Source organism: Bombus pascuorum, chromosome 3 (assembly GCF_905332965.1).
Source record: "Bombus pascuorum chromosome 3, iyBomPasc1.1, whole genome shotgun sequence".
In the NCBI taxonomy this organism is placed as follows: domain Eukaryota; kingdom Metazoa; phylum Arthropoda; class Insecta; order Hymenoptera; family Apidae; genus Bombus; species Bombus pascuorum.
In genome coordinates, this window is record NC_083490.1 from 3,320,301 (window position 1) to 3,335,229 (window position 14,929).

The 14,929-nt window shown below is 42.8% G+C and overlaps 1 protein-coding gene across 5 annotated transcripts in view; it reads left to right on the forward strand.

Moving 5' to 3' along the window:
* Positions 1-14,929, forward strand: part of LOC132904778 (receptor-type guanylate cyclase Gyc76C-like) — a 77,393-nt gene that overhangs the window by 23,121 nt on the left and 39,343 nt on the right. For all 5 annotated transcript variants that reach the window (XM_060955476.1, XM_060955479.1, XM_060955475.1 and 2 more), the window contains one exon: positions 10,206-10,635. In XM_060955476.1, the coding sequence (XP_060811459.1) occupies positions 10,249-10,635 (387 nt within the window). In that variant the 5' untranslated portion in view covers positions 10,206-10,248. The remainder of the gene's footprint in view (positions 1-10,205; positions 10,636-14,929) is intronic.

Here is a 14,929-nt window from a genome sequence, read left to right on the forward strand (position 1 = left end):
GACTGCTTCCCGTTTGATTTCTATCTAGATTTCCTCGATTCTCGTCTCTTTACGTAAACTGAATTTTACTTTGAACCATTGTCTATTTTATAGCGCACGTGCATCCGATAAGGAGGACGTAAAATCGTGGCGATTTATAATCTGTGAATTGTGGATTTGTTGACGCGACTATGTCGAATAAAGAAAGTTATTATATCGACGTTTGGGATGCTTCGTGAGTATAGCGAGATTCGTTTAGCGTCAGAGCGAGGAGGATTGGATGATAAATCTGTCCTATTTGGCTGCTGCTACTTGCGCGAAGCTCTCACGTGGCGTATGTTATTCGCAAGAATTTGCTATCTTTTTACAGCCATGCGCTCCGTTAAAAGTTTCGAACCTTGCTTTCTGGACGAATATTTTTCAGAAAAATGATCTCTTTTTACCAGCTGTTGATCCTCCGTAAACCCATGACAGCTCTATTTCATTTCACGTGCTTTGGCTTTGATGTACGAAGAATAGGAGAAGAATATAAAAATACGTTTAAATGATAAACACCTTTGAAAGATACCGTTATCAATTATTAATGTACTAAAGTAGGAAAAAGTTGAAGTTGCTATCCAAAGTATCGAGCGTAAAAGGGTCAATTAGGAAAATAAACGACTTCTCGGTAAAATCTTTGGTCCGGTTCCAAGTAGAACAAAAATGTGTAGTAATTAATCGTTCGATGATTCGTATTAGTTAGCCGATCAAACTTCGAGTACGTTTCCCAGAAACAAGAAGGAATCGTATAAAAAGTGAGTCACCGTAACGTCAAGATAATCGTAATCGCGAATGCGATAAACAGAGTCCAGTTACTCGATGGCTATTCATAGTCGCGTTCTTCGTGCAGAAGAAGTTTAACGTTTGGTCTTGTACACTGCACTTTGCAAGAGACACGGTCTCTTACGCAGTGTCTCCTCGTAAGGTAAATAGATCGTTGAGCGTACAGTGTACAGCTATTCGATTATGTTAGGGACAGACTTTAACACAAACTGTTTCCGACCGTTGCTACATGTTTTGGGCAAGTGCCAGCTTTTCGATGCACGGATACGTATCGTCCAAAGCAAATCGCTTCTTTGTCTCCAAAATTACACGCGAGCATCGTTTACGATCTTTCTTTGAAGACGGTCCGAGTTTTATGACTCGTAGATGAACAAACTTTGTCATATCGCGATGGACACGTATCGTTCTCGCACACATACAAATAGAAATAAACAGATAAAAATGCAGATATAATAATACGATAACGTTGTTCATCGGATATGCATATATCGCGCAGGTATACGTTATTGTTGCTAAATGAAAGATTTTGCAATTCTATTAGCATCGTAACAAGGCGCGATTGTCGTGATTATATCGATGAAATGCGAAGCCGGTCTAAAAATGTGTATTGAAAATGAAAAGATATTTGCTGCAAATATATACTTAATAGCCATGTTAAACGTATAATAAATGTTAAAGATAGTCTCATTGTATATCGATGCTTATTAGCATACTAAATAGTTAATTGTTTAAATATCGTTATAATCTCTATGCAAATTTTCAGATATTTTTTATACTCTATCAATAACGATGATAGTCAGACCTCGTAACAGTGCTAATGAAACTTCAATATGTTTTGTATAATACAAATAATATACATATTCATAAAACGTGTCTAGAAGCTGTTCGAATACTTTCGTGACTCTACGCTTACCTAATCGCGAATACGCGAAGAATTCGTTTCTTGCTTACCGGTAACAATAATAATAATAACAACAATAAAAAACTGTTTATTCGATTGTGTATACATTCTCATATAATTTAATAAATTACTGAAACGCACGTGATACGATCGCAAGAAAAAAGAACTCTTTTGCATCGACTAAAACGACCCTCGGCGTTTCTGCATCGGTTACACGTTGATATTCGCATGATCGCCACGTGCCATAGATATCCGCGGTGCTTACTTACTTTCCACGGAACAAAGTTCACGTGGCGGAAGCGGCGACACTCGTTAATCCTCGTTGAAATTCACTCGCGTTGACAACTCTAACGAAGATATTCGTCGACTTCTCTCACACCTCGCGATTTTCCAGATTCTAGAATCTCTTAGCATAAACCTGATTGTTCCAGATAAAAAGTTAATGAGGTCGTTAAGAAGCGCGATATAAGAAGTGTTGCAAAGAATTTTGCAGTCGATGCGGTCGTTTCTTAACAAGCTGGTAGAACGATCGGCCGGTTTATTGGAGCAACGTAGCAGCAACGAAACATAAATTTCTACCTAGTCGTGCTCCTCGTGTTTCTGCTATTCGTGTGTGCACAGGGCCGTATCATCGAAGTTGCAAACTCATTAACGCGTATAATCCGCCGTTTCCCGATTACGGAATCCTCTTGCACGAGATTCTCGGTCGTGGCACGTATAAACGTCTGGATAAAAGTACCATTATTAATTCAACGTCGTATCGTCTGATGTGATACGACGACTTTTTGTCGCAATCACCTTGCGTTTAAAAATAACCTGTCTATTTTAAGCTCACGTAACATTTCCGTCGTTATCGAGTCGGTTGTCGGACTTTCCGGGCAATTTATTTGCGGTGACGTTCGCTTTTATAAGAACGCGAATGCATAATATCGTTTCCTTTACTTCGACAAGTGGCTACGTGCTTGCTAAAACGATTGTAGTCCAATCGCTTTTCCGCATTCTTCGTTCGATAGTTTTCCAGGCTGGCCGTATCGTCGATCGAGAACGGAAATCGATGTTAATTATTTTGTCGTTGTTTCGGCGCCACACGATTATAATTCTCTGTGTCTTGAATATACTTGACTTTCCGCCTTTGTAATTTATTTTAAGAATACACGTGTTTCTTTCCAAGTTTCGCGGTTGATAGAACAATCGCAAATATATTATATTTGATCGATTTTAGAAATTCTAAACGAAATACGAGTATGTAAAATCGAAACGAAAACTGGCTATACGCTACCGACTAAAAATGCGAAATTGTTACGCGTTAAATAGAATGATTTTTAACAAAATAAAACAAAAAAAAAAAAAATAAAAGAATTTTTGTTAATTTCAGCATATAGTATACTTATCAGGATAAGCGTTATAAGGCAAGAAATTGCATTTCGAAAGTACGTTAAGTGGATGCGGGTCTGACATCGCGTGGATTAAGAAGAAAAAAATGAGCAAATTCTAATTATATAGACGCAATAAATAAACTGATTAGGAATCTTTGATTTACAGAGAAATTCTAGTTTCTCAAAACGTCAGTGTTATCCTATAACGAGTATAGATTCGGTATTAGAAGACAAGAAGTATCATCTTGAAAATATGTATGTAAATGGATGCGGGCCTGAGATCGCGCGAAACTGGATGCTCGTAACATTTAGCAAGACTTATCTCTCCAACATACTCCGTCGATTAATTTATTTCACGATTCACGTGTAATTCGTTACATCCTCCCTAGAGAAGAGAATCCAGTGTTTTTCATCGCATCCACGATTGCATAATTAATCGAAGAAGCGAGTAAATTAACAGAGCCAGTCGGTAAGACCTAGCAATTAGAGGTCTTCTTATTTCCCCCGGATCTATGTTTTTCGTACGCGTGTGCTCATCGTTTTTGATTTATACAGGCTCGTCTCGCGTAAATGGCTGACTATTAATGTTCGTATTTAATCGAACAGACGCGTATCGCTCGTTTATCAAGTTCGCGGACGTCGATGCCTCGATCGAGCCCGCACGATAATCGACCTTCTCTTTTCAACGTTCGTTTTTTCGTTTACAGGTAGAAAGCCACCGTCCGCGGAATTCAATCCGCGTCGAATTGGCACAGAAATCGCAAGTTAACGCGAGATACTTTATCGCAGATCGCAGGCGAGATCGTCGACATCGGCTCGCGAACTAGACGCGTTAACACGAAACGGAAAGACTCGTCAATTAGTGTCAGCGACGAAAAGATCTTAACGCGCGCCGGTATTTAATATTCCGCTATGAAGTACTAATTAAACTAGCGTCCAAGTTAAGTCGTGAGATTCCCGTAATTTACACCTGCTGCCGCCGAGATAATAGGTATACGCTTATTTAAGTGCTCGGAATGCCAGCCACGTGCTTCCATCTTTAGCTTTTTTTAGACACGATATCGAATAGAAGAATCGTTTTAAAAAAGATAGACTTAGCAACGTTTGAAAATTACTTTGTTCTGTATCGTCGGTTCTACGAACGATATTCGCTTCGATTTTTACTTCGGTATGTCTCGTTATTTGTTCTAAATTTTTCTTATTTATTTTATCGCTCTCTCTCTTTTTTTTTCGAGAAAATTAATTCAAAAATTTCCATTGCCGGAATAATTAATGTAACACGTGCGGCAGTAATTCGTTACGTATACCTGTGGAAAGTGCACTTATCCTACGCCTACGTATCGGCGTTCATTCTATTTATGCGTACTTACTTCGAATGTCAAAGCTACGTCGTACACGAGACAACACCGCAAAGTTGCTGCACACAGTACCGCACGTGCATATTCGCGTTATGGCGGATCGAAGTTTATAACGCAACAAATACCACAAGATGTTACAACGATTATCCGTCGGAACTTGCGAGAACGACGCACGAGCAGTTTTATACGCAGCCTGAGGGAATCCGAAAGAGCGAGGAGGCTCTCGATTCGATCAAAACACGCTCGCCTGTATAACAGTTTGTTTTCCACACGTGATACGTGTAATACGGGTTCTAACGCGCCTCGTCTCTACAGTATATCGTGTTACAAGGGGTAATTGAAGAACGATATGCATATACGTTGTACGAGATGTGCACGCGTGGGCATTGTCATTATCGCAGCCACACAGTACATACATTAGAGTGTTTCGTGTCGATATAATATATCACATTACTACTGTAAACTGTTCAGGGGTGTGGCTCTTGTTGGTCACCACAGGATATCTCGATATACACGCGTCGAACGTCGTATCGTTTACTGCGATTCGCGATGCGTTTATAGTACTTTCTTTTTTCGTTTCTTCGCTTAAAATTGTCTAGCAATGGACTTGACGCTGAACTTGCATTAAACCGTGAGTCATAAGGAATAACGATTAAGTCTCATTCACAAGGAAATATAGGAACTATACCGGTTTGAACGAGAAATTTGCTTTATTAATTTCCTTCGTAACACAATGATATTTCAATTTCCATTTTATTAACGCTAAATACTATAGTTGGTGCAGATAGGCTATATCGAACGTTGACAAAGTTAAAGTTGGAAAGAATTATTACAACGAGTGCAACCAATCCATTTCCACGTAGAGTCGCGAACGATTAATTTGCATATATGTATATACCTGTAATTTGCAATCACGATGATCATCGCGTTAAACGCTCGTACGATCGAAGTCCTTTTCGAAAAGTTCGATCTTCGAGTGGTAAACGATTCCTACGCGGGATGATCAAACATCGACGCTGTTAGGCGACGGTGGAAGATCAATAGCGCGTTCGTGTAGGCCAGAAAAGCGAGCTGGAGGCACGAAGAGAAGAGTTATCACTGTTTATCTAAACGATATGCACCGCGAATGTTGACCCTGGGTTGCGTAAACGCATGCCTGACGCATACCACCGGCCACAGCACGCCGATTTGACTTCCTGCCTCGATTCCGACCGTTCGCGATCCGCTTCAGCTACGATCAACTTTGCGCAAAAGGTAGTGGAAACGCGTTAGAAAGAGGACCAGTCCGTGTGATTCCAAGATTCCATTAACGAGACGTGACATAGCGACGAAGAAGTGTCACGATGGAAATAGAATAGATCTTACATACTTGGCTTTGCGTCACGTCTATCGAAGGATGTCGGGCTTAAAGATGTCAACTAGTTTTTTACACTTGGATCGTATATAATTATCGCTCGAAAAAGAACGCGTTCGTGGGTGGAAAGTAAATTCGAAGTTCGAGTAAAACCCGAAGACTCCATGGATCGGTATAAAAATCTTATGACGCTATGATTAATAAATCATTCGTTTCGTACTATGTACGGTGAGACTTGGAATCGATCCTTTTCGATTTTGCGTGCCGTATTTGAATGAACGCGGCGAGTTTAGAAACATCGACTGGATTTCTAGAATTGGACCACGGTAATTGTTATTTGTATAAAGACTCGTTGATTTGAGAGTAAACGATAACGATATTGCGCAATAAAATCAGGTCAAATTTATAAATAGTGACATAAAGCGTTTGAAAGACGTATCGAGTTATCTTAGGTAATCGAAAAGCGACGTCATTGACAAATAACGTAGGTATGCGGTTCCACGTTGCTATTCTTAGAGTTTTATCGGACTGAATTTACTTTACGTATCAAATCCGCGTTAAAAAGAACGTGTTTGCTTTTTCGGTCGCCTATGGGAACGTAACGGTCTCGAGGTGAAAATAAATTTGGCTGGAACGATCGTACTATTCGCGCGACGACGGTTTTTTTCGCATACTTTTAGACACGATCGTATGGTCGTCGGTAATTCCATCGTTTAACAAGAAAGTTCGTTCACGAACAAGTATAGTTTTGTAGGTTTTAGTGTGAAATTTGCGATGGTTTGAACGTATCGAGACAGTTTAATAGCTAGGTGGGATTTCTCCTATCGTCGCTTTACGATACGACGAGCAACTCAATTAGAGAAATACGATCTTTGCCAGCAAATATGGGCGTGACGTCGTTTATGAAATCATGGTGCCTTAATTATTTTGGGATATTGAACCGTGTACACGTTGTATCATATTTTGCTTATCGAGCAATCAAATTGCTGTAATACAAACAATTGAAGTAAAAATTTACTCGCGCTTCCTCTTGGAATTTTCCTTTCTACCTCTGTATAGATCACTGCATAAGGGTTTTTCACAATTTAAAGCGACATTGTAGTTGATCTTTTATGATCCTCGCTTAAAGCTCGTTATCGGCTAAATTATTATAGCGTAAGATGATTTTTTCCTTTTTTTAAACTCTTTGGAATAGATTTAACCTTAGAACGAGACAAAAACGTACAAGTAATTAGCGATTGAAAATTTGGAAAATTTCACGAGGCACGTCGAGAACGCGTATTACCATGAATCCTATCCGTACGTGTTAAACACGCTAACGAGATGCTCCAACAACACCTGAAAATAAATAGCACCATGCTGACGCGTCGTTCGTGAAAACTATCCACAACCACGTACCTACCAGTACCTATCCAACTATCGTCTTCGTTTTTACGACATTCATCGTCCGTACCGTGTCCCCTATCGTTAATTGAAAAAACCTCGACAGGGTCACGATCCTATCCGCACTTTTCAACCATTATACACGATAAAAATCATCAGAGAGAAAGCGTATGTGTCTCTTGAACGGATGATACATCGACGAAAGCCAACGTTCCGGTTGTATCCTTTCGGAGATGCGTGTAAGCGATTATTCAACGAGGTCGAAAATTTCCAGCCAAAGTATAGAACGAAGCACGCAGCTACAGAAGCAGTTGCGAAGTATTTTCTGCACAGTCGCCAACATGGTTATCTTTATTATTATCGACCATGTTTAGCGCTAGATATCAAGTTAGAATTATATTCTAAAATACTTATCGAAGATTTCGATACAGAGACGCAGAGTTGCAGGTGATTTGGTTACTGTGAAAGAGTACCGCGAAGTATTTTCCGCGAGGTCGCAGCTATTTTCACCTCGACATTTTCACCACTGACTAAACGTTAGACAAAATTACGTATCGTGAGATCTGTCTAATCTGTCTTCGTTACCCTACTAAAAATATCTTTTTTCGTATCATACTTTTTATATCTTGGAAGCTCTATAGCGCGAAGCGAGATTTGTCGCGACAGGAAGAGCGATCCTGTCCGACAGTCAGTGTGACAGTTAACGATACGTCGTGCGAGAGGATTCGTCAGCCGCGATCCGTCAGGGTAACGTGGTTCCGCGAAGGCGTCCCTTTTGACGCGTCTCTTTGCCGTCCCGTTAAATAAATCCACACACCGATGTACTTTCACTGGCGGCCATAATTAAATCCGAGTTAGAAACGTGGAACGAGTCGAAAGTTACACGGTACGCTTGGTGAATGACACCATGCATCACGCCAGGGGAAGACGTCTTTATTGTTGTCGCACGGAGGCTTCGTTGTTGTAGGCCGTTGTGTAGCCGGCACACTCTCGCCTACGAGAGTCCGTGGCTCGTTACGTAATTGCAACAGGTGTGTCCCTGTCGACCCCGGCCACGTGTTTTTCCCCGCCGTGCCGCGCCGCGCCGCGCGTTTCTCGACCGCTCGAACGCGGAATCGCCCCGCGCCATCAGACGACTGCGTTATTGTTCACCGAGAATTGATTAAGCTGCAAAATTGCACTCGTCGTCGAGAATATTTTTAAACGTCTTCGTGCCTGTTACGTCGTCGTTGTCACGCTCGTTACGTATCGTGGCGCAGCGGTTCTTAAGTAATGGTTACAATGTGGACGTGTGTTCTGACGAACTATCGTTTTGACAAATATCGCAATGATCGAATGTGTCTGCACGTACATAGATTCTGACGAGTGTGTACGTATTTCGATCGTTGGACGTTTCGTTCGATGAGACGTACATCTTTCGTTTTGACTCGGTCGCTCGGAGTGAATAGATTTTGAAGGCTCGTCACGAGGTTTATCTTCTTTTGACGAGACGTTGGTAGAAATTTCCTTTGGATTTCGTTGCTTCGATATGTTTGCGAATTCGAGTTACCTGTGATTTGTGACGAATGAAATCTATAAGAAAGACACGTATCTTCGTTTAGCTTCTTAAGATACAAGAAACACACGGGAAAAACATGGTTCTACTAAAGAAAAATCGTATGACAAGGGTTGGAAAAAGAAAGAACAAAACGACATTGACAAGCTACTTCTTTGACATCATTCTCTCGGAATACACCCGTGAAACAATAGGACAAACGCGATTCCGCGTGCTCAGAGATCTTGTCCACTGACGTATGACCATTGCGAATGAGTTGGATCGATGCGTTGGACGATAAAGCGGAACCATTCTCATGGATGCTCTTCGTCAACCGCAAATTGCCACGTTTTAGTCGCGGTGCTCCGGATTTCTGACGTAAGATTTCCGGGAGATCATTGATATCCGATTTCCGAGATAATAGCTTAATGCGCAAAACAGCAGACACTTTGATGTTAGATGTGACTCATTTTTAGCAAGGAATTTAAGAGCAAGGTTATCGCAGGAAGATGAACGGTATTAATAGCGATTGATCTTGCGATCGGTTGGAAAAATTTTACGATCGGTAGTGGAAAATGACGAGGATCCGAGCGAATTGGAAGGCGTGAACGCGTTGGAATCAAGGAACGTTTCTATCGTTTTAGGGATATCAGTTATTATTAGCCTCGCGCAGATGGCACACGCAATGACTCAGACGAATAAAGTGGCGACCGATGATAAGTGGCAGTTCAGTCAGGAAGATAGCGTCGAAATGACACTTCTAAGTCGAGCACTTGTATCTAATTGCGCGGCTTAGGTTAATTTTTCAAAATACTATGGAGATAATCTAAAAATACACAAGTGCTGCACAATTCACCGATCGCGTGTTTACAACGTGTATCTGTTCATCGAGAAGTAAGATGATAAAGATAGAACGTATAGATGGAGTATTTTTTCTCGATCCTACATATATTTTCTTGTTCGATGATTCAACTAATCGAGATTTTCATTTATCCGTTACAATAAATATACAAGTAATCCGTGTGCGAAGCCTATCCTGTTACATTTCACACCAGTGTGCTAATACAGCAGTGTGCTCGTAGAAAGTACGTGCAATTTGGTATTGCTAAAAGAGGAACATATTCGAGTTCTACCACGACCTTGACGATCTTCATGTTCGCGCAGCTTTTTCATAAAATTCCAATTCGAAGAGAGAAGACGTATTTTTAGCTAAATTGTATCCTTCGCTTTTTATCGCCATATCATAAAATATCGAACGATCTACCAGATAAGAACACAGAAACGTTGAAACTTACCATTTAACCTGTTAACTGGGTCGTTTCCTCGCCAGAAATTTTCATAGTTACGGCATCAAAATTTAATTAGGCCAAATACCCGTGTTCGAACGTATCGATAGCACGATCGAATCCCAAAAGATCGTAGATACGCCGAATATATTTCAGTTTATATAATAGGAAGAAAATAAATATAACGTGAAAATGACAATTTGTGGTTGTAGGTGAGCGGGAGGGAGGCGGTGCTGACCGGTGGCGGCGGCGGCCATGCGCCCCGGCCCGCCAGTACAGCCGAGCCGCCGCAGGCCTCCCCGTCGCCAGGAAGTCCCTCAGGAAGACAATCAACGGCACCAGCTAGATCAGCCGCAACCGCTGCTGCCATACAGGAACAGCTCACGGGCCCTGCTGTTCTTGCTGCTGCTGCTGGCCGGCAGCCCTCTGGTCCTGGGTCTGGCCGAGCCGCCAGGGTTACCCGGGGCCGAGTGGCAGCAGGCGTTCTCTATGCATACATATCCCAAATCAACTTCAACCAAGTCTATACAACCGAAAAAACAACAAACTCTTACCATTGGATACCTCACAGCCATCAAAGGCGGCCTGAAAGATCGTCAGGGTCTTGCCATTTCCGGCGCCGTCTCCATGGCCCTTGACGAGGTGAGTTTTCTTTTTTAATTCTTGCGTTACTACGGAATCTTTGTTCCATGTACTCTGTACGATACAAGATGCGCTTGGGATACTCGTTTCGAACGTATTCGTACGATCCGAAGCTTGGGAAACGATTGTTCTTCCTATTTACGCGTGTACAGTACCGACGTTTTAAGAATCTCGACGAAATAACTTGGAGAAACGAAGAAAGCAACGGACAGGTCATTGAAATAAACGTTGTTGCACGGAACAAGTATATTTATTTCTCACGAAAGTAGGAACGCGACTTGACGGGTAGGTAGTCGTATTTTAACAGCAGCGAATATATAAATATCCAGGATATTGGTAAAGACCATCGATGTTTTCAATTTTCTGCCGCGATTTTCATTTTTCCACTCTGTGGCTACCAAATACTCGTAACTTTATCCAGCGACCGCTATTTCTCTGGAAATGGAAAGCATTACGCTATAACTTATAGCCAATCTCAAGCATCAAGATACGACCATGCAAACGTTTATCTAAACACGCATTCCGCACGATCCTAAATATAACCCTCGCGCATCTCGTTAATACGTGTTCACGAACCCGATCAAGATAGCACAGCATGGTCAATGAAACACGCAACGGTTCAACGAAGCAGAACCTCGTTTCCACGCTAAGGCGCAAGAAGACGTTTCACCAAACGGTCGGCTTTTTTCTCGCTCGATTTAGTGCAACTCGTGGCTCGTTAGTTTCCACGTGTTCTCGCGTGTGTCACGGTACACGTGGAAATCGGTTGCAGGTTGAATACGACCGGTGGGTTGTAATTACGGTAGCCGGTGGATCCGGACGCAGTTCCCACGTATAGGGGCCACGGCGCGCGGCGAATCCTGAACCGGCCGAAAAGTAAGGTCGGGCCAATATCGCGGGACCCCTGTCTCGAGGTTTTTTCCTGCGGGCGGTCAGCGGCAGGCAGGAGCGCGCAGTGCGGCGTTCCACGGTCTGGAAGGCTCGATAATTCATTGGAGAGGATCGGCGTGCGCGGTCGCGAGTGCGCTCGCGCTCACCAAGGACCGTGAGATCGTTTTCGCCGCGCGGCGAACCTCTCTTCTCTCGAATAAGAAAAAAGAAAAAGAGAAAGGTGCGCTCTCCGGCTGCAGCGGGAGCTGTGTGCAACGTGCAGAGTGACCCGGCATCTCTCTCCCCGGAGATGCCGATTCGTGCGAGAGTTTAAAAATACAAGACCGGCATTATTCGCCGGTCCGCCCACGCGTCCGCCGACGAAACTGCGCGCTCTCGCAACCGTGAGAAGAATTCGCTCGCGATCGAGAAACCTTCTCTCCTCCCTCGATCTCCCTCCTCCCCTGTGTGTCTACCTTCTTCCTCCTTCACCCCCTTTTACCTCCCCCTTCTTGCTCTTTCTTTTTTCGTTTCTTTCTCCGCTTTCTCGTCTTTCGCGTGTACCTTCTTCCACTTTTGCTTCTGCTTCTGCTTCTTCTTCTTCTTCTTCTTCTTCTCCTTCTTCTTCTTCCTCTTCTGGTACCGAAGAAGGTTCGTTCGTTCTTTCCCTTTTTACTTACTTCGGGACCAGCCGACGCGCGCTCCTCTGCAACCTGCAACCGTAAACGCGTAGAAGGGGTCCAGGGGCTGAGAAACCCCTGGGAATCGTCGAAATAACCGGCCGATCGTATCACGGCCCGTGTATCCGGTTCTACTCGTGGAAATAACAAGTTACGTCAAAGATGGATTGCGGTTACGCTGATAATTATTCGGGGATACTGGTATCTCACCGTGGCCATCGGGAACCGAACGTACGAGAAGCTTCTTTCTCGCGCCTTCTCCCCCTTTGCTCCACGTAAGTCGCGCCGTTTAAACTTACCACCGCGCCGTTTCCACGATCGAAAGTTTTTTCCATGCTTTCGTATATGAAATTCAACGAGTGGATTTTCATGTTGCATTTGTCAACCGTTTATAGACTAACGATCGACTCGTTTGCAACAAATTGCAAAAATTTAGCTGCCATGTTTCGATAGTATTTATCGACAAAGGAAAGACGATACCATACTCACAGCGCAAAACTTTATTGCTACGAATATTAATCGACTATAAATTTAAAACACTTTCGAACATAGTCCATGAGTTTTTTTATTCAAATTACTGGAAAGTTATATTCCGATGAAGAGTAGGTAAAAAGATTTCTAGTTAAAGATACGATATCTTGGAACGTTTGCTAAATTTTGTTGCGAACTCTACAAGTAGAATACACAACAATGTGATAGTTACGAGACATAGAATATATATATATGCTTAATGAATCACGCCGTGGACGTATTCCAACAAAACCTCGCCAGAATTCGAAATACTTGAAACGTTCGATCGGTCGTCGATCGAAAGGAATAGGCGAGCACGAAACGAGTAACGAGCGGTGTGGTGGACGCACGTCGAAAGGTGCAGGAAACGAGCTTTGCGCGCGTTTATTTATGTACTTGGACACGCTACGCAAGAGTAAGCATCGCGATCGCAATGTCGGCCTCTATGCTCTTTGCTTTGGACATAAAGCTTAGCTCACACACGCGGATATTCGACTGCGTAGTTGGAAATACTCGCGTATTTTTATATCGAAAGAGAAAAGTCGCGCGAGTGAGGATATCGCGGTTATTTCTGTGCGTGGTTCGTTGCACGACATTTTTATTTCGTGTCGGCTTCCAGCGACCACCTCGTAACGACGGAATAATGCCGACCGTATTTTTAGCCGCGCCACGGTGAAAGTTTTTCCACGATTGGGTATCGCGACGTGGTCACGCTCGCTTCTAATATATTCGAATCGGCGAGATCGCCGATGGTCGAGAATCGCGTTGATCCAGATAGTTAACCCTAACGTTTTCCTCCGTATGACTCAGAATTATAATTACGAGTCAAACGTTGGAATAGTTTCGTCAGCCATCGTACTTACGTTTCAATAGTTTCCGCGTATTGCGCTCTTCGCGCGAGTGAAATATTTCAAAATTGGGGAGGACGATATCCGAAGATACGGAAACGCGAGGAAGAAGCAGAGATACCGCAGCGAAGTTAAAGAGACGTTCGTAGAGTAATTAAGTTATTTTGTGATAATTACGTCAAGTATTTTGAAGTCTTTCGAGGTACTGGTTGAATAACGAATAAAAATATCACGACGTTATTGGGTCGTTGGTTGGTAATTCATGACCTGGTTTCGGATCTTAATATTCTTGAAATCGACGGTTACAGGAGTATTACATCGCACCGTCTCATCGTTTGCGCTTCTCCTAACCTTAATACATTCGATTATTACTTAAACGTAAAGAAGCTACGGTAGTTCTTATTCGACGAGTATCCAGAAAAGTAAGAGGATCGTTTTCATCGATCTGAATCGGAGCCTTCGATTAACATACGTACATAGTCGTTTTGGTATCTCTGCGGACGTCGAAGAAGGAAAGTCAGCGCACGTGAATCGAGCTTAACGCTTACCTGTCCGCTCGTTTCAATGGTGTACGCAGGTGCATTTTACCTCGCTGCTGGCGATACTCGCGGAGGAGAGAGGAAAAAAAAAATACTGGAATTCGCTATGACGCACTCCCACGATGTAAACTAGTTTCACGGCGCGCGATATCTGTAAATAGGGAACGAGATCACTTCGAAATCGACCGGTCTCTCGTTAGCGATTCGATTATATTGCCGAGGCTTTTTGCGATTAAGGTGATCGCTCGTGGCAGCTGCTGCATACTCTCGTGATTCATCCGAAACGATTTCACTCGTCGAAGAATTTATCTCGCGTCCAGTAGCTTCTTTCGATCTTTCCAGATCTAACTTCTTTTATTTCAGATCCGTTTATCGAAACGAGATTGTAGTTAGCATCCGATTAAATGAACACTCGCGAACTGAACCTACTTACGCGGACGTGAATTTCTATTCTACTCATATGAACAGAAAATGAAAAGATCATCGATGCGGTATAAACGAAAAATTATTAATCGAATATTTGCAACTGCGTGAAATATGCGTCATTAGGCTTCCGTTGCCATCCTTTTTCTTCTTTTCTTTTTTCTTCTGGGTGAACACGACGTATTATGGCAAAGTCGTTCTCATCGACCCTGAAGGTTGGCACTCGGTCGTGCACAGCCTTCCACTACCAGACGCCCTTCAATTGCTCGAAAATAAGCTGATTGGCGAAACCCTGCCAGTGGCAACAACGCAAGTGTACACTGCCTGCGAACATTGTTTCGTACTCAGACAGCTCTTCAGAGAAGTCAGACCTTCGACCTTACGCCTTTTAATGCGATGGATATAAATGTTGCATCTTGTCGAC